Raw genomic sequence first — 20,256 nt, 5'->3', positions numbered from 1 at the left:
GAGCCACTTGTGCGGCATAATTGGGCCACTCTAGCGGCGCTCGTGCAGTTTCCATTTGGGCCTGGGCCGCCGCATGAGCGCTGATTTTTTGGCCGCTGCTGCCACTTGTGCGGCCTGGCCCTTCTGCTCGTGCGTTGATTTTTTTATTTATTTTATTTTTAAAACACAAGTACAACCCAAAACATTTCAGATCATTTTTACCTGCATTTCACGTCTGAAATAAATATGGCAGTACTACTTTTCTCCCTAACAATGTTTGTAACTTTCCACTCCAACAGGGTGACAGGCTAGGTTGATTCGGTATCCAGAATCGAGACGCATAAAGCTAACTCGACCTATGGAGCTGCTATATAGAGTTCAAGCCAAGGTGGTTTTGAAGCAATCTCCACACCTTTGGGTATTTAAACTTGACTTTAGTTTTGGAAATTCCAAACCTTTGCGTTCTAGGCTTTGCCATTTGAACTCTAGTTTCCACCGTCTCAGTTGGTCTCCTAGGAACTCACTACAAACACAGTTATGTGACTATACCAGACCGTCAGATGCCGTTCGGGCACGGCAAACACCAAAGAAATTATACCTTTAGAGGATTTAAAGTCTCCTAGACTCAAAGCAAGTACTATAGAAGATATATTGGGTCTGTCAAGTGGACAACCTCAATCATCTCCCATTTCTCAATACCATCCACATAATGTTTCAATCGTTAGCCATTGACCTTGAAAGTCGTACCATCTTGTGGATTTTTAATCTCAACCGCCTCATGCGGAAAGACTTCAATAACCTCATATGGGCCATCCCACCGAGACTGGAGTTTACCTGGGGAACGACCGCAATTTGGCATTGAATAGCCACATTTAATGGCCTACAAAGCCCGGTGTTCTAAATCAACAGGGAGATGGCATGGTTTCCCGAACACAATCCTATATGGAGACATCCCAGTGGGTGTCTTATTTGCAGTGCGATAGGCCTAAAGTGCATCAACCAACCTAGTGGACCAATCTTTTTGACCTCTAGCTTGGGGATGGTAAGAGTGCCAACTTTGTAAGTGATCATGTATTTGCGCAATGCCTCAAAGAATCGGTTGCAAAAATGTTTGCCACCGTCACTAATTATGGCATGTGGGAACCCAAAACGACAGAAAATTGTCTCATGGAGGAATTTAACCACAATCTTGTGATCATTCGTTCTGGTGGCCACTTGGAGACATAGTCCACAACCACCAAAATGTGTTCAAATCCAAAAGGAAGGGACCTATAAAGTTGATGCCCCAAACATCAAAAATCTCAACAATCAAAATAAGGGTCATCGGCATCATATCTCATCGTTGACAATGCTCACAAGCTCTATGGATGGGCATCTTTGAAGATAAAGGGCCAGTAGAACCCACATTGTAAAACCTTGGCAGCCATTTTCTGCCCACTGAAATGGCCGCCACATGCGAGTATGGGTTTCACTCTTAGGCACACAACCCAAGTTTGAGGAATTTGACCAACCGCTAAGTAATTCACTATGTGAGCAAACCACGGGAGGGTCACGTGTGATACGGGAGAGGGTTAAACTTGCTTAGACCAAGTTTGAGGAATTTGACTAACCCGTCAAGTTATTCACTATGTGAGCAAACCACGGGAGGGTCACGTGTGATATCGCAAGAAGTTGCTCGTCCGGAAACGAGTCGTGCAAGGCTAAGGGATCACTCGTGTGCTCAATAAAGATAAGAGATAGATGATCCGCAATTACATTCTCGAATGCTTTCTTGTCTCGGATTTCTAGGTCAAACTCCTAATGGAGTAGAATCCACCTAGGTTTGGTTTCTTTTTTGGACAATAAGTACCGTAAAGCGGCATGGTCAGTGAACACAATGACTTTAGACCTAGGAGATAGGACTGGAACTTATCAAGTGCAAAGACAACAGCTAGATGATTACAAACACTTCAAGCAGCCCTTTCTACTGCCCCTATCACGCAATCTCTTGAGTAAATTACACAGAGATAAAAGGTGCGTCCTTAGCAAGTAAACTACACAAAGGACGGGATATTTTGCTAAAGTCTTTGATGAATTGACGGTAAAAACCGCATGCCCTAGGAAAGACCTAACTTGACACACAGAAGTGGTTGGAGGAAGGCCTACAACGAGGTCAACCTTAGCTTTGTCAACCTTAGCTGTGTCAACCTATATACCTCGAGGGGACACAATGTGTCCCAACACTATACCCTCGCAAACCACAAAATGGCTCTTCTCCCAACTCAAAACAAGGTTTGTCACCACACATCGAGTAAGTACTTTAGTTAAGTTCTGGAGACATTCCTCAAAAAACGGCCCAAACACGGAGAAGTCATCCTTGAAAACCTCTAAAAATTTCTCCACCATGTCGAAGAAAAGTGCCAAAATGACATGTGAAGGTGGTCTTTTCTTGGTCATTTAGATACACAGGAACTTGATTGTAACCAGAATAGCCAGCCGTCAAGGAAACAATAGTAGCTCTGCCCTGCTAATCGCTCTAGGATCTGATTAATAAAAGGTAAGGGAAAATGATCCTTCCTAGTCATGGAATTCAGTCTCCTATAATCAATGCACACTCTCGCTCATTCTCAACAATAGTGATGCCTTCTTGGGCACCACTTGTGTGGTGGGCACCACTTGTGTGGGAGTCACTGACTTGCTATCCGAGCGCATCTAACAATTTCAACACCTCATTTTCACTACCTCCTTCATGTTGGGATTAAGTCTCCGTTGTATTTCTCGAGAAGGTTTGGCGTCCTCCTCCAGATGTATATAATGCATGCACACGGAGGGATCTATCCCTCTCAAATTAGCCACCGACTATCCTATAGCACTCTAATGTGCCACAAGAACACTCATTAATTGACTTTCCTGCTCTACAGTTAAGTCAGATGCAATGATGACAGGTAAAGTATCCTTTGGCCCTGAACATGCATACTTAAGTGTGGTTGGGAGTGGCTTCAACTCAAGTGTAGGTGGTGTGACTAGGGATGGTATGGCGGCAGACTCTCTAGACAGAGGAGGAAGGGACTCAAACCGGGCTTTCCACGAAGGAAAATCTTGTGTAGAAGAAGAATTAAGTAATTGATCCATCAATATCAAAATCTTTGAACCCAAAATGAGCTAGACAAGCCTCTAGAGGGTCCTCTACAACAATGGAGGGTAAATCCACAATCCCATCCATAAAATCTACAAATAAACACTCCTCTCTTTCATGGGGTTCTTGGGATGCTTGGAAAACATTGAGTTTCACTTGTATATTTCCAAATGAAACATTCCTAACCTCGGTACGACAATTTATGCATGCATTGGCTGTAGCTAAGAAAGGTCGGCTTAAGATCATCGAGATTTGTTTCCTAGAGCTGGCTACCGGTTTCATATTTAAAACCAAAAAGTCAATAAGAAAATAAAACCTAGCGACCTTTACTAGCACATTCTCAATCATGCCACGTGGCACTTTGAGGGACCGGTCAGCCAACTGGAGAGTAACGGTAGTGGGCTTCAACTCGCCAAGCCTGAATTCTTCGTATACTGAGTACGGCAACAAATTGACACTAGCCCCTAAATCTAACTAGGCCCTATCAATGAAATGATCCCCTATAATGCATGCAATGGTTGGGGCACCCGGGTCTTTAAGCTTTAGGGGGTGTATCATTTAATAAAATGGAGCTTACTTGCTCTATGAGTACATCCTTTTGGGACACTTGTGTCTTAGATTTACGCTTTTGCGTACAAAAGGTCCTTCGAAAATTTGGCATAGGAGGGTACTTGCTGAATCGCCTCCAATAGGGGGAGGTTGATTTTAACTTGTTTAAACACCTCCATCATCGCTTCCATGGATGCTGCCTTCTTATTGAAAGGGGACGGTGTCTCAAGGCATTGGGGAAAGGGTGCCTTAGGCACATAAGGTGCTTTAGACTCATGTGAAGTACTAGGGACTAAGTCATCCCTCTTGTGTGTTTCTTCCTCATCTTTGCTCTCTTTGGGTTGACCACCATGATCACCCTTCTTAGCCTTAGTTGCATCAAACGCAATTGGCCGAGGCTCTAACTCCCTCCCACTTCTCATGGTAATCAACACTTGCATCTATTCATAGTGCTTTCCATTCCCACCCAACCCCTTCATCCCATATTGGCCCATAGGGTTGGCCATAGTCTGACTCGGTAATTTTCCCTTCTCTCTCCTATTCATTTTGTTAGCCATTTGACCCAGTTGGGCCTCTAGCTTGGCAATGGAGTGAGTATGGGATTGAACTACTGGTACTAACCCCTTATGCTTTTAGAGAACTTCCAACACCCGAGTCTCAAAGGCAGAGTTGCCTTGCGGAATAGGCAGGGGTTGTGGTTGCGTGTAAGGTTGTGGGGGTCGGTAAGGTTGTGATGGTTGGTAGGAAGCTTGGTTGGCAAAATTATTAAAATTTTGCTTTGGTGATGGAGGATTATAAGAAGTGCGTTGTGGGGGTCGGTAAGGTTGTGGTGGTTAGTAGGAATTGGTTGGCAAAATTATTAAAATTTTGCCTTAGTGGTGGAGGATTGTGAGAAGTGTCTTGTGAATGAGGTCTCTATGAAAAATTAGGGTGATTTCTCCATCCCGGATTATATGTGTTGGAGCATGGGTCATTACTCGGGTTGAAGAATCCTTGAGCCGCCTTCACATGCTTTTGGACTAATTCTGGAAATTGTGATGCCGAAGGGCACTCACTCAAGTCATGAGCAGGGCTCGCACAAATAGCACATGCCTCGTGAATTTGAGGCTGATCTTGCTGTGTAGGGGCATGTCCCTCAGCTAACAATTGGTCCATTTTTGTGGGACAATGACTCTACTTGTTGGGCTAACTCTAAATTTTGCCCTACCTCATAAATGCCCCTAGTTTTCGGGGCTCCAACTACCGATTGCCGAACTTGTTGGGCTGCGGGGGCATGGTGGAGGGAATTATCACTTAAGTTCTCAAATAATTGCCATGCCTCGGTGTCATTTTTGGACATGAATGTCCCACTACAAGAAGAATCCGCCATTTGGCGGTGAGGCTTAGTTAAGCCATAGTAAAAGGTTTGAATAAGCTGCCAATCAGGCACTTGGTTAGTCTTAACTAAGCCTTTCCCATGTTTCATGAAATTTCTCGTCATCAATTTTCCTAAGTTGGTTAGTCTTACCAACGGGAAAGTACTTTTCCAAAAACTTCTACTGTAATTAGTCCTATGTTGTGACAGAATTAACAGGTATGGAGTTTAGCTAATGTTTGGCTTTGTCCTTCAATGGAAATGGGAGCAGTCGCCACATTAGGGCTTCATTGGTGAAATTTTGGATCTTCACTGTAGAGCAAATTTCCAGAAATTCATGTAGATGTTTATAAGGGTCATCACCATGGAATGATGGGAGCATTTGGATGGTGTTAGACTTAATCTCATAATGAGCAGCAGTGGTGTCGGGTAACTGGATCCATGATGGTGATGTATATGCAATGGGTGTGATGTAATCCTTAAGGGTCCGGTTGGGCCCATTTAGGCCATTTGGGTTCGCCATCTCAATTGGTTTGAAGTACGGGTATGGATATTCAAGCCTAGGAACACGGGAAGAGGCTCAAAGTTTTCTAAGAGTCCTTTCTAGTTCAAGGTTCAAACTCCACAATTCAGGGCGACAAGAACGGCGCCTGTGCATACACCACTCACACACACACACACAGAGTTCCGACTCTGTGCACTAAGTTATGAAAGCAAATACCAAAGAAGAAAATACTCACAGCGATTTAACGAAAACGCTTTATTCGTCTTGCGGGTGCTTGACGTGTAGACATTGTCTCCAGCCTCCAATTAAGCTATCTAGTTTTTGCAATTTGGTGCTTTGCTTGCGAGTATTTGTTTTTTTTCTTTAAAGCACTTTAGTGTTGCGGTTTGTTTTTAAAGCTTGGTTGCGCTTCGCTTGCACTTCGGTGATAGCTCCACTTGCAACACTAAAATATAAAATCCTAAACTAAAAATTAAAATAAGAATATAACTTTAAATTAATTAGTTTTGCCAGAAGTCCCCAGCAACAGCGCCAAAATTTGATGGGTTAAAACACACCAAAAATAAACACTAAGCTATACCAAATTTCTTAGAATAATGGTAAGGTATCGATCCACAGGGACTAACGGGAAATTAAACTAATTTAATTGTTAAATTCTTAAATTAATTTTGATAAAAAGATTGAGGGATATTATGATTAAACGAGAATTAAATGAAATTGAGAAATTAATTCGACAATTAAAATTAGGGTTTTAGATACTAATGTTTGGAAAAATCTTAGGGTAAAGAATTCACCACTATCTACATAAAGAAAACTTAACATCGGCCATCAATTGCACTCCGGTTTGAACTACCCGATATTTCACAGCTACAAGTTTGAAACATTGATCAAGAGGATTGTTGCATTTAACGTACAGGCACGAATCATCTCAAGTAGCACGAGGCGTTTGCTCTAAACTATGGTAGTAGCACAATCCGTCTCTCATAGTATGATTCATCCCATACTTTGAACACAAAGCATTAAACAATTATTGAGAATTAAACACTTGAAGAGATGAAAAGGAAAATTATTATAAACTTCTAAAACATCTATACATTTATTCAAACCGTTTCATAATCAAAGCCTAAGAAAAATCCCTTTACATGGCTAGAGTTTCATTAAAATCCTAGCCACTCATGGAGGAGTGGGAAGAGGAAGAAACCACCATAGGAGCCATTCTTCCAGCGTCAAGTTATTTTTCTCCAAACCCTAGCCTCTCTCTCTTCCTTTTCTCTGAAATAATTTCGAACCCTTTGAGCAGCCTATTTTTTTCCTTTTATTCCTAGCAGAATAGACTTAATTTTCCTCGCACGGATCCCTTGGTGGGCTTGCTCGAGCGCCCATGTGGGCCGCTCGAGTGGTGGTGGGCCACACGTGCGATGAGGTGGCAAGCTGGGATTTTTCGCTCGCACGGAGAATCTGCCTTCGCGCCCTTTTTGATTGAATTTGCGTGTTGCCTGCCAAATCTGTACAAATGTACAAAACACATCATCTCTACCAAATAAACAATATTGAAAGACAAAATGTAACTTAAGTGGCCTCAATGTGGTACCTTTCGGCCTACATTAGGAGGCACTGGAGGGGCAGGAGGTGGAGGGTCATGCATGTGAGTGTCTCCCGATCAACCGAGGCACCACCCCGTGGTGAAATTCGGGAGAGATTATGCTGCCATTCTCGCTGTCCGAACTCCGAGATGGCAGTGTCGGACTCCTTGAGGCCATTCATTTGGAAGAGGAGAGTGAGAAGGTTGGCAAATGGAAGAGGTCAATTCTGCATAGGTTGAGGCTGATCTGTCTCCCGCAAGAATTTACCCATGTGCCCCCTGATGAAATGCTGAAGATCAACCAGATAGCCATGCTGGTAGCGATATAAAACCCGCACGAACTCTTTGTAGCAATAAAATGTTAGAATATATGATTGGAATCATTCTGTTATTTATTTTTCCATATTTAGATTATATTGTAATTCCTTAATCAGTGCCTTTCTTCCTTTGTAATAGTTTGATTGATTAATGTAAGAGGGGTGATATTATTATCATTCCCTAAGACATGGTATCAGAGCCTTGAGGGCCTTGAGGCTCCTATCTCCCTACCATACATCTGACAGCCACCAATCACCCTTCCGACAGCCACCAATCACCCCTCCGACAGCCACCCATGTTCTCCAAGCCTTCTCCAATCTTTTTCAGCACTCTTTCAAGCCTCTTCTAGGGCTTGTGACACTGCCCAGCGTTTTTCAGCACTGCCTAGCACTGTTTCAATGCACCCTTCAGCCTCTCTAGGGCTTGCGATAGTCCTAGCCACTGTGACACCTCTCTCTCTTCAGGCCTTGGGTCGGACAGATTCGCCCACACCCTCCTAGGTATTTCTTGACTTCTTTATGGTCTGATAGGTGTTTCTTGGACTAACCTTTGGTCTTCCTTGTGTGTTTCGAATCCTTTGTAATAGCCGTTAAGTGTCTCTCAACATCCTATGGTCTGATAACACTTTTATTCATCCTCGTTATTTATACTCTGTTTTTCATTGTGGTTAAACCCTCAAATTGTTATTTTGATTAAAGTTTCACCCTTTTTACCCTTTTATTCTCTGGGGTGGTAAATGGCCTCATTAATCTAAGTGTTATCCTCCCATAGTGGTTTGGGTTTGAGATTGCTTACTCAGTCTATTCCCTCCTTCCATTATTGTGATTAGTGCTGTGTTTTTTGGTTAAGACAATAGCATAAAAATAGCTGACCCATCTAGTGAATCCACTACTTCCCACTCATTTAAAGGGGAGAGTCCCAGTCTAATTATGACTACTACTTCTGAAAACCTAACCCCTAGCCTTAAAATCACCATCTTTCTGTTTAATGGTCAGAATTACCTTGCATGGTCTTAGTGTCTGACACTTTTTCTGAAGAGTAGGGGGAATATGGGATATGTTGATGGGTACAGCATTGAGGCCGATAATTGAGATTTCTTAAACCTCTTCTTGATACAATTTTGGTACATTTTACTAGTGTTTGATGCTTAGTTGCAGGAATCATGCAACCAGGTGGCGATTCTGAGTAAGAAACGCGATTCCGCGCTTCCTAGAAAGAAACGTGTAAGATTCGCTTTTCTGTGGAGAGAGAAACGTGATTCAGTCAACGATGGGATCGTAAAGGGGAGAGAGAGAGAGAGAAAGAGAAACCTGTCTTGCCGTCGATCTGTTACATGGATTCGCTGGTTTAGGGCATGGGTTTCTCGGACACGTCTTCGATCTGTTACATAGCCTTCGATCTCTGTTACATCGCCTTCGATCTGGTCACAATCTCCTCTTCACTCTCTGTCTTCATCTCTCTCGATCTCCTCTTCTGTCTCTCTGTCTTCTCTTCTTCAGCATCTCCTTGCGATCGTCTTCTTCTTCTTCTTCTTCTTCGTTGTCGTCGTCTTCGTCTTCTTCTTCTTCTTCTCTCTCTCTTTCGTCGATCTGTCCCCTCCCGTTTGTAACATTTAATGAGTATAATAAATAATATAATAAATAATATAATTTGTTATATAATAAGTAATATAATTTGTTATATAATAAATCTAATTAAATCATATATAATAAAAAAAATCTAATAAAATTTATAAAATAAATCATCCATTTTTTATTATTTATTTTAACATATTTTATTATTCCTTATTTGTTATATTTTTTTATTTATAATATATATCAATTAGAAATAAAAAAATAAATTAACAATAACATATTATTTAAAAAATAAATAAATAAATAAATAAAATAATTAATGTGTATTATAAAAAATATATATAAAAAAACTTCTAATGTGTATTAAAAAAATATATATATATATGTATTACCGCTCCTCGAGGTGCTTCCAACCTAAGAAACTTCTATCAGCTCACGTTTCCCTGCTCCCGCTTCGTGCAACTAAGGTTTGATGTGAATCAGGTTGGATGCGTTTGAAGTACAAAACGAGCGAAAACATGAAACTTTAACTGAAAATTTTTTCTTGCACGTGCGGAAGGTCATTCCCCCACATGCGGCCTCTCGTCTTGAAGTCAAAACATTTTGAAAAATCCGCATGTGTGGAGGATTTTTCCCGCACGCCGCACTTGCGGTGACATTTCCCACACGTGCGACCTGACCTCGTTTTGCGCGCGTGACTTTCTAGACCTATTTTGAGGCTTGCAAGGTATAAAAGGAAGAAAGAAAAGCTAGAGAGGGGTTCTGATATTTTTTCAAAGAAAAAGAGAGCCTAGGGAGATAAAGCTTGGAGCTTTAAGGATGTCTGCCATGGTGGCTTCTCCTTTTACCTCTTTCCAGTCTTCCATTTTCTAGGATTTTAATGAAACCTTAGCGATGTAAAGAGATTTTTCTTACGCTTTGATTGTGTAATGATTTAAATAAATGTATGGATGTTTATAATAATATTTCTTTTCATCTCTTCAAGTTTATAATAATATTTCTTTGTGTTTGTGTTCAAAGTATGAGACGAGTCATGCTACGAGAGACGAGTTGTTTTGCTGTCGTAGTTTAGAGCGAACGACTTGTGCCACTTGAGATGATTCGTGTATGTACGTTGAATGCAACAATCCTCTTGATCAACGCTTCAAACTTGTAGTTGTGGAACATTGGGTAGTTCAAACGGATTGCAATTGATGGCCGATGTTTTAATCTTATTTATGTGGCTAGTGGTAAATTCTTTGGTCTAGGATTTTTCCAAAATCAATATTTCAAACCCTAATTTTAATTTTCAATTCAATTTCTCAATTTCATTTTAATTCTCATTTAGTCATATTATCCATCAATCTTTTTATCAAAATTAATTTAGGAACCTAGCAATTGAATTAGTTTAATTTCACAATTGAACTAGCAATTGAATTAGTTTAATTTCACAATTGTCACCTAGACTTGCCATTATTCTAAGGAATTTGGGCATAGTTTATTTTTGGTGTGCCATACAACCCCATCAGTACATAAGGGATAAGTTATACCATGGATAAATGATTGGATAAAGGGAGTGGGGATTATTGTATTATGTTTGGTTGGGCAGAGATAAAAAGATATAATTATTTTTTACCATTGTATGAAGGAGGGGAATAATCTGGAAAGGCCTAATCCCCTAACACCACAATTCCTGTGGTATTACTCAATTCCTCATTTTCCCCCACTTTGATGAAACCCTAGCCATGTAAAGAGATTTTTCTCAGGCTTTGATTGTGTAACGTTTTGAATAAATGTATGGTGTGTTTTCTCTTTCAAAACAAACATGCATATGGTGTGTTTTCATGGTGGTAATTTGACAATAATGATGAAATGAGCAACTTGACAGATAGAGAAAGTATTGAAACTTTGACACTCTTTTCTTGCAATGCTATTATCGTTCATGCCATTTCTGCAATATTTCAATCACTTGAACCATTGGACTTACACAGTTTTTATATGTTATTTTATTTTGATTTTGATTTTGATTGTGGATATTCATTTTGTTTTTTAAACTTCCATACGTAAGCTATATGTAGTTATACATATTTGCATATAGTTGGCCTATCAATAACAAATGGCAGGCATCTTTTGATTAAACTTGAGGGGCTCCAGCATGAAAGTGCATGCTCGTACCATCCCTTTTTGTGGTACAGTTAAAAATTGTTGAGGAGCACTGGGAAAGGGTCTCAGGACTTGCTTGGGGCACCACTCTGCATTCTTAAAGGCCTTTATTCATAAAAATAGTGAAATGAAAATAATGTGCCGCAAATGTGAGTGAACACTTTTCTGCATTCAGAACTAACATCTTATGGCTTTGATTTCTGGAAGCATGATTTGAACATAGGTGTCTGTACTGCCCAATTTTCTAGGTATGGAGTTTTGTGGAATGTGCTGTTTCAACTATGATTAACTAATTAGAAGTTGATAACCAAAAAAGCAATAAAAGAAAAGAACAAGGAGACAAGTTGACAACTGTCTTTTAGAAGTGATAAAGTAATCAAAAAAATTTGAAAAAGTAATTGTTGATAACTACGGGAAATAATGTCTTCCTCAAGTTTTAATAGAATTTCCTTGAAAGTGACTATCCTCCCTGGGTCCCCCCTTAAAGAAACTTATACTTTACGTAAAAATGCCTAAAACCAGCCTCGAATTATCCTCACTTAAAAGTTAGGAATTTTTACAGCTCTTGGATGCAAGGAAGTAAAATAGAAGTGAATCCTTGGGGGCTGCAGTTTAAGCTTACTATTAAGGAAAACTACATGAATATGAGAATGCTGTTGACATGGTGATAGAATTATGATTCCTCTAATTTTGTCTGCTGGATGATGGTTTTCCCTGTTATGGTCTATAAGCCTTATGCTTCAGGCATACATCTTTTCCCTTTATTTCCCTTTGTTGAATGTTTATCTTAATAATAAAGTAGATGTGTGTTTCCTTTACAGGCTTGTACACAAGTTTTCTTTACTATAGTATGTGTTTAGGTGGTTTCAGATTGAGCTCGCAAGAGATATGGGTTATGCAGCTGCAAGATTTGGTCATGTGATGTTTCCGGAGAATGTTCATGAACCAGCTTTAGAATGTGCAGAACTTTTGCTTGGAGGGGTTGGCAAAGGTTAGCTATATCTCCTCTCACCTTCTGAGAACTTTTGCAATTGGTTTTTTGCATATGCTTATTGACTTTTTGGTTATAAATGTTGTCTCATTGGATTAATGAAATCCATGTTTGGCTTTTTGTTTGTGTATGTTTCCTTCCAAAGCTTGATGATGCTTAGAGTGGGATCCTTTTTGTAGTGATCTCTCATTTTGTGAAGAGATGGCTTCTTTTTATTCTATTTTTGTTTCTTTTAGTTTCCTTTTGGTTTAATATTAAAAATGTGGTTGCAATTTTCTTTTACTTATCAAAAAAGACAAAAAACTTTGTTGCCAATGAATGAAAATTGTAAGCAATGAACTCTTGCATTTTACCCCTCCCCATGCTGTATTCTTTTGAGCTCTTCCCCCATCCCTGCTACTTCTTTGTTTTTGTTTGGTTAAAATATGATCAAGCATTTATATCATGGATTATATGTCGTAAATATTCAACAGTATGCTTTTGCTACATTGAGGGGAATTCGATATGGTATCAAATAATACCTTTTGATTTACTTTGGATTGGATTAAGCAATTGGCAGGCGGAGAGTGGTGCAACATGCAATATCGTTATAGACCTAACTAGAATTATAATTTGATTACCTCACGTGAGTAGGAAAAAAGTTTCTTGGCGTTCTATCTCACTTCTTGATGAATCAGAGAGAATTTTTGATAGATAAGAAGGATGATCTCTAGCCTTATATGGCACTTTGCTAGGTACCAAATAATTGTTAGTTGACAATAAAATAAGATACATGTATACCATACTTTGGTTCCTGTTCCCTTCACAAAAGAAGAATGAATTTTATTTTTCAATTCAAACAGTTTATGTCTTCAAATCAAACAGTGAGGTTCATGATCTCCATAGTCACGGGAACAATATTAGCAAAGTGTTGTAGGATGATCTCTTGCTTTATATGGCCCTTTGCTAGGCACCCCAAATAATTGTTAGTTGACAATAAAATAAGATACATGTATACCATACTTTGGTTCCTGTTCCTTCACAAAAGAAGAATGAATTTTATTTTTCAATTCAAACAGTTCATGTCTTCAAATCAAATAGTGAGGTTCATGATCTCCATAGTCACATGAACAATATTAGCAAGTGTTGTAGCTTGTAAGAGTATTTATAGCTACTGAAACCTGTAAGGATCAGCACAGTGCTTGTAACAAGAAAATCAGCTACATATGTTTATCTTTGTGCGTAAGATTTCCAAAAAGGTTCCATCCAACATTTTCCTTTTGTCTCCAGCTAGTGCTCATGTTTTCAGTGGAGGACTGATCTAGTACACCCAAGCATCAAGTGTGACCCTGGATTGTTCTTTTGCACATCTTTCAGTTCTTACTTGAAAGAAGAAAGTGATGAGAAAAGACAAGGTGGAGAAGAGGAGGAAAAACATGAAGAAAATGCTCAAAAACATAAGGAGAATTGTAGATAAAGGAGGGGGAAAATATGGGCTCACTGTAGCCCTCCCCTATGCTCCTGCCAGTCTGCCCACCCTTAAAAAGTAAAATATTGCTTAAAAAGATAAATTGTAGAAATTGTGTGAGAAGAGATCATATAGTTTAACTTCTCTGTGCCATTAGACAACTTCCTAATAGTACTCTAATGTGGACATCTTAGGCACTACTGCCCTTCAAGATTCAACACTCTCATTGCTCTCTCTACCAAATTCAGTTTGGTGTTAAGGTTGTCTCTACAAGTCCTAAGTTGTTCTAGTTCACTCTCTTTCTTTGTCAATTCACACTTGAGGGTTTCATGCTTTTTTCTTTATGATCTTTTACTTGAAATCTAACTTAACTTTGATCTTCTTAAGTTTAACAGAAGCCTTATAGTTCAATATATTCAAGTTGAACAGAATCCTCGTCCTCATTATTAGATACCTCTAATTTTTAAGATCACTCATTAGAACCAAACTCGGAAAGTTTTTTCCCTAGGTACGGTTATTTATTACCCAAAAACGAGCAACCGAGATGCTTTGATGCCAATTTAAATAGTGGGGGTGGACATGTTCGTGTCTAGAGAAGAGGGGGGGGGGGGGGGGGGGGGGGCGGTTGGTGAATTAAATAAATTGGATTTAATCAATTCAATTTAGTTTTCCAATTCCAATGCTTATGTCATCCACACAATTTGTATTAAATAAATGCAGATACTAGATAGTGATATACATGGATAACTCTTGGGAAAAACTTGTTAGATTGGTAAAAAACTACAATTACCTTTGCTGATCAAAATCCAGTAGATCAAGAGTTTAATACAAAGACTTAAGTAAACGACTTATGACTCAATAGTGGATGCATTAGCCTTGATGTCTTCCTCGTCAAGCTCACAAATTCAAATTCCATTTGCAAGCGCGCAACTGTATGTGGTTTTGTAAGACAATTAGTGAAAAGTTTTGCAAATTAGTGCTATGAATAATCAAATCAGGTCTTCTTCTTTGTGTAGGGAGGAATTAGGTCTCCTAGATATTTGAGTGCAATAAAGAAACTAGAATATCTTTGAATGTATTTGTCCGTTAGATTGAAAAATGAAGGCCACATTTATATTTTCTACAAACTAGGTCATGTAGGGATTCAAAACTTTGCTTGCCTACTTGAGTGCATTTTGGGTGGACTCCAAGTGCGCGATTCTTTTTTTTTTTTTTTTTCGGAGCAAAGGCCTGCTTTCAAGATGAGCACATTGGTCTTGCCTAAATAGCCTTATTTTGAATTATTCCAAATACAAAGTGCATAAGATGACTAAGTAGGTCACTTCAAGCTAAATTTTTTATACTCCATCAAAAAAACACTTGTAGACTAGTACGGTATGCTTCCTAAGGTTGGATTGAAGCACTTTTTGCTTTGTCTTTGAACATCTTCAATCATTAGTATTTGGACTCTCAAAGCTATATGCATATTGTTAGAATGTGTTAGAATATTCCTTATTTTATTCTGATGTATATTCAGAATTCTTATTTTATGCCTTAGGGCACTCCTGTAATTATGGTGATGATTGAATATAAAAGGGGATGAGATACTACTCATACCTCTAGCTTTTCTCTTCTTAAAATTGACATGGTATCAGAGCCATTCTAAACCCTAGCAACCACAACCCTACAGCCACCTTCACACCACAACCACACCACCACCCCGGCCGCAGTCCACACCACACTAGACGCCATCTCCCTAGGGTTCCGCCAGGACCGCTCACAGCCTCCTAGGGCCTTGACAATCCTAAGTCGCATCCTCCTAGGACTTCGACAGCTCTAGCCGTAGCCTTCGAAGCCTTTGCCAGCACCCTAGGGCTTGTCGGAGCCCCTCCTTTGACTCTGGCATTGCCAGCTATTTTGCCACCCATGGTATTGTTCACCAAACTTCTTGTACCAATACCCCTCAACAGAATGGTGTTGCAGAGCGTAAAAACCGCCATCTTCTTGATATTGCGTGTTGTCTGTCTTTTGAAATGAGTGTTCTTAGATCATATTGGGGGGGAAGTTGTTCTCACTGCAGCCTTCCTTATCAATCGTTTGCCTACCTAGGTCCTCCACAAACACACTCCTTTTCAGGTTTTGTTAGGGTCCCACTCGTCTGGTTTCTCCATTCCTCCCAAAACCTTTGAATGTGTGTGCTTTGTTCATAATCACTCTCCTACCCGTGGTAAGTTGGATCCTAGGTCTCTTCGGTGTGTCTTCCTAGGTTACTCCGCCACACAAAAGGCCTACAAGTGTTATCATCCCCCTTTTTGGAAATGGTTTGTCTTTATGGATGTGTCTTTCTTTGAGTCTCAGTCCTACTTCCTGTCCTCCTTGGTGTCCCAGTCATCCCTTCAAGGGGAGCCTTGGCGTGAAGCAATTCCTATGTCACTACTATTGGTGATTGAGTAGGTTGAGAATGTTAATGGTGATCCAACTATTGAGAATGTTGAGTCTGAATCCGCAGTGAAAGATGTTGAGCCTGAATCCACAGTGAAAGACGGAAAAGTTTATGTCAAGGACAAGGATAGAAAACAAGTTACTTGGGTACAAAAAGACCAATTTGGATTCTCCATTGCTATCTTCTTCTCCTGCTGATGAGTGTTCAGAATCCTCTTCTTCTGATGAAACTCTAGGTAACTCTATTTTTTCTGGTCTAGATATTCCCATTGCTAAAAGGAAGGGAGTTAGGTCTTGTACTCAACATCCTATTTCTCATTTTGTCTCATACACTAATTTGTCTTCTTATAAAGCTTTTTTGTCTAAAGTTTCTTCTGTGAGTCTTCCTTCTAATTTTCAGGATGCTCTTTCTACTCCTGAGTGGAAGCATGCCATGATGGAGGAGATGAGAGCCCTGGCTAAAAATGGCACTTGGGAATTGGCTGAGTTACCTAAGGGCCAACGACTTGTTGGATGTAAAAGGGTGTACATAGTAAAGCACAAAGCCGATGGTTCAATTGAACGTTACAAGGCAAGCTTGGTGGCCAAGGGCTTTACACAGACCTATGGAGTAGACTACCAGGAGACATTTGCTCCTGTTGTTAAGATGAACTCTATCAAAGTCCTTCTCTCCTTTGCCTCTAATCTCAACTAGCCTCTCCATCAATTTGATGTGATATGGAGATTTGGAAGAAGAAGTGTACATGGACATTCCCTAAGGCTTTAAGGATGTTAAAACCAAAGGAAAAGTGTGCCAACTAAGCAAGTCACTTTATGGACTCCAACAGTCGCCTAGGACTTGGTTTGAGAAGTTTACTCAGGCCATGCTGCGATATGGTTTCAAACAAAGTCAAGCTGATCATACTTTGTTCATGAAACACTCCTCACATGGTAAGACTACAACTCTTATTGTTTATGTGGATGATATTGTATTCACGGGGATGATGTTAAGGAGGTTCCTCGGTTAAAGTAGTATTTGACTAATGAGTTTGAAATCAAAGACTTAGGCAGCTTGAAGTACTTTCTTGGTATTGAAGTTGCTCGGTCCAAAGATGGCATCTTCATATGTCACAGACAGAATGTGCTTGATTTGCTAAAAAAAATTGAGATGCTTGGAAGTAAAGCCTGTGATACACCACTAAAGCCTGGAATGAAGCTTAATGGGAGATATCAGCGGCTAGTGGGTAAGCTTATCTACTTATCCCATTCGCGTCCTGACATTGCTATCGCAGAGAGTATGGTTAGTCAGTTTATGCGAATTCACTTAGAGGCAGTTATGCGAATTTTGAGGTACTTGAAGTCTTCCCTGGGAAAGGGTCTCTATTTTTCTAAACATGGTCATCTTAATGTGGAGGTATATACAAATGCTAATTGGGCTGAATCAGTCACTAATAGAAGGTCAACCTCTGGCTATTGTACCTTTGTTGGAGGAAATCTAGTTATTTGGAGAAGCAAGAAACAGAATGTAGTTGCGAGGTCCAGTGCAGAGGCTGAATTCATAGCTATGGCTCAGGGTGTGTGAGCTATTATGGATTAGACTACTTTTGAGGGATTTGGGGATTCATCAGACAGATTCTATGCAGCTATACTGTGACAATACGACAGCCATTAATATAGCTCACAATTCAGTTCAGCATAACAGGATCAAGCATGCGGAGATTAATAGACATTTTATCAAGGAAAAGCTCATTGGTGACACAATATGTACGCCATTCGTGAGATCTGGGGACCAACTAGCTGATGTTCTCACCAAAAGATTAGAGAATAAACCATTCCGTGTCATTCTTAACAAGCTGGGCATGAGAGATATCTTTGCATCAGCTTGAGGGGGGAGTGTTAGAATGTTCTTTATTTTATTCTGATGTATATTCAGTATTCTTATTTTATGCCTTAGGGCACTCTTGTAATTATGGTGATGATTTAATATAAAAGGGGATGAGATACCACTCATACCTCTAACTTTTCTCTTCTCAAAACTGACACATATCACCTGTTTTGTCTACAAAAATTGCCAACACCCCAAATTCTATAACAAAAGTAATTGTGAAACCTATGTTTAGGACATGAAAGACAATGAAAATGAAAAGCTTCTTGCAGTCAGGATTGGAGTTAGGCTAATGCAAGTGCTAATTCTTTGTCATAACCAATTTGTCCTCCAATGCAGATAGAATCTATGTAATATAAATTTGTGAAAAGTTGAAGGCGCAATATAGGTAGGTGGTGGTGGTGGTGCGCATTGAGCAAGGGAAGGAAGTATTGAGAGTCTAATTTGCCTGTTAATTTTTCGTTTTGTGTTTTGTGGAGAGATGGGAGCTATTACCAGATGAGTGGCATTGGAAGAGGAAAGGGCACATTGGTGATGTGACAATTGCTTTGTCACCTTCCGGCCTTTTCCTTTTTCATGTAGTTTATGGTTTATAATCCATGTTGACACTTTCAAGGAATGTCTGAATATTTACTCTCCGAAAATCATTTGATATCTTAAGTAATATATGCAGGGGTGAGTTCACTGTTTGTCTACAGTAATTTCATCCTTGCTGCATAGCCTCAGGATTCATCTTTCCCTCCTGCTCTCTCAATATTCTTTTGAGCTTACATCTGTGGTCTTATGAAGCATGGGTGCGGGTACGGATATGGGTATGGGCACTGTTGAAATTTAATGTATAAAGAGAATTGTATTATTGATTGATATATGTTAGAATTTATGTATTATTGATTGATATCTTATTGTTGTATATTACAAATGGTTCCTTATATTGATGTAGGTGTAGTGGATGGTAATAGTGGTGTAGTGGGTTAGGTTTAGTGGAGTAGGTGAGGTGGTAGTGGTGTAGTGGGTTAGGTTTATGTATTATTGATTGATATCTTATTGTTGTATATTACAAATGGTTCCTTATATTGATGTAGGTGTAGTGGATGGTGATAGTGGTGTAGTGGGTTAGGTTTAGTGGAGTAGGTGAGGTGGTAGTGGTGTAGTGGGTTAGGTTTAGTGGAGTAGGTGAGGTGGTAGTGGTGGTAGGTGATGGTAAATTCTAACAGCCCCCCGCAAACTCAAGGAGGATAGAAACTAACCAACTTGAGTTTGAAGAGAGTAATAAAACAAGAAAATACATAAAAATAAAAGAGAATAGGAGACACTGTATGGTCGTGTCAGACCGTTGGTGAAGACACTGAAAGGTGGTGTCATAACGTTGTAGAGGACACTGTATGGTGGTGTCATAACGTTGTAGAGGACACTGTATGGGGGTGTCATAACGGTGTAGAAGACACTGGATGGCGGTGTCAGACCGATGTAGAAGACAGTTTATGGGGTCATGTCGGACCGTTGTAGAAGACAGTTTATGGGGTCATGTCGGACCGTTGTATAAACTAACCGGAATCAATGTCGGGACAGTTTACAGAGTCTTGTCGGACCCTTGTAGAAACTAACCGGAATCAATGTCGGGACAGTTTACAGAGTCTTGTCGGACCCATAAAGGAGCTAACCGGAATCAATGTCGGGACAGTTTACAGAGTCTTGTCGGACCCTTAAAAAGTCGCACCCTCAAAAGGTGTGCCCAATTCATAAAAAGGCGTGCCATCAAAAGGCGTGCCATCAAAAGACGTGCCATCAAAAGGCGCGCCCAAGTTGTCGGCGAGCACCGAGAGGCGCATGATGCGCGTGTCTGCCTCTTCGTCAGGGTCTTTATAAACTGAGGCTGAGGCTTGGAAGCAGAGACAAAAAACCTGCTAGAAAAACTCTTCGTGGGCTGAGAGAGATACACTGGTAACACTCTGTAAACACTCTGTAACCAACCCATCTCTGAAACACTCAGCAACCATAACATGGCCTCTTCTTCCCGTCCAGCTACCCAGAACATGGCCTCCTCTTCCCGTGGTCTGCTCACGCTCTTTCCAGAACTGAACGAGCCCACAAGAGAAATAACTGGTGCGGTGGCCAGTGAACCTCAACCAAACACCTCTGGTTTTGCTCCGTTGAACTTTCCGATGCGGTCGGTGGAGCAAAAAATGGCGGTGCAAACTGATATTGAGGCTAATCAGTATACTCTGAAGTCATGTGTGGAAACCATGACTGCGGTTACAAACTTGTCGAACCGGCTGCAGAATAGGGCAAATGAGGTGCAGCAGTTAAACTCCCAACTGGCTCTGCTACAACGCATGTATAAGGATGCGCGAGCAGAGATAAGTGTGCTGAAGGCGGAAAATAAGGAACTGAAGCGGAAGGCCACTGTGATGTTCC

The 20,256-nt window shown here is 40.2% G+C and overlaps 1 protein-coding gene across 1 annotated transcript in view; it reads left to right on the top strand.

The window, feature by feature from the left end:
- The window catches only part of BIO1 (adenosylmethionine-8-amino-7-oxononanoate transaminase), a 106,086-nt gene that overhangs the window by 28,861 nt on the left and 56,969 nt on the right, over positions 1–20,256 (top strand). Inside the window, exon 5 of the mRNA XM_028208807.2 lies at positions 11,989–12,109. Within this exon, the coding sequence (XP_028064608.2) occupies positions 11,989–12,109 (121 nt within the window). The remainder of the gene's footprint in view (positions 1–11,988; positions 12,110–20,256) is intronic.

The sequence above is a fragment of the Camellia sinensis genome, chromosome 4, assembly GCF_055761805.1.
Source record: "Camellia sinensis isolate YWXY chromosome 4, ASM5576180v1, whole genome shotgun sequence".
NCBI classification, from domain to species: Eukaryota; Viridiplantae; Streptophyta; class Magnoliopsida; order Ericales; family Theaceae; genus Camellia; species Camellia sinensis.
The sequence above is the reverse complement of the archived record's forward strand: the minus strand, read 5'-3'. Positions and strand labels throughout refer to the sequence as shown.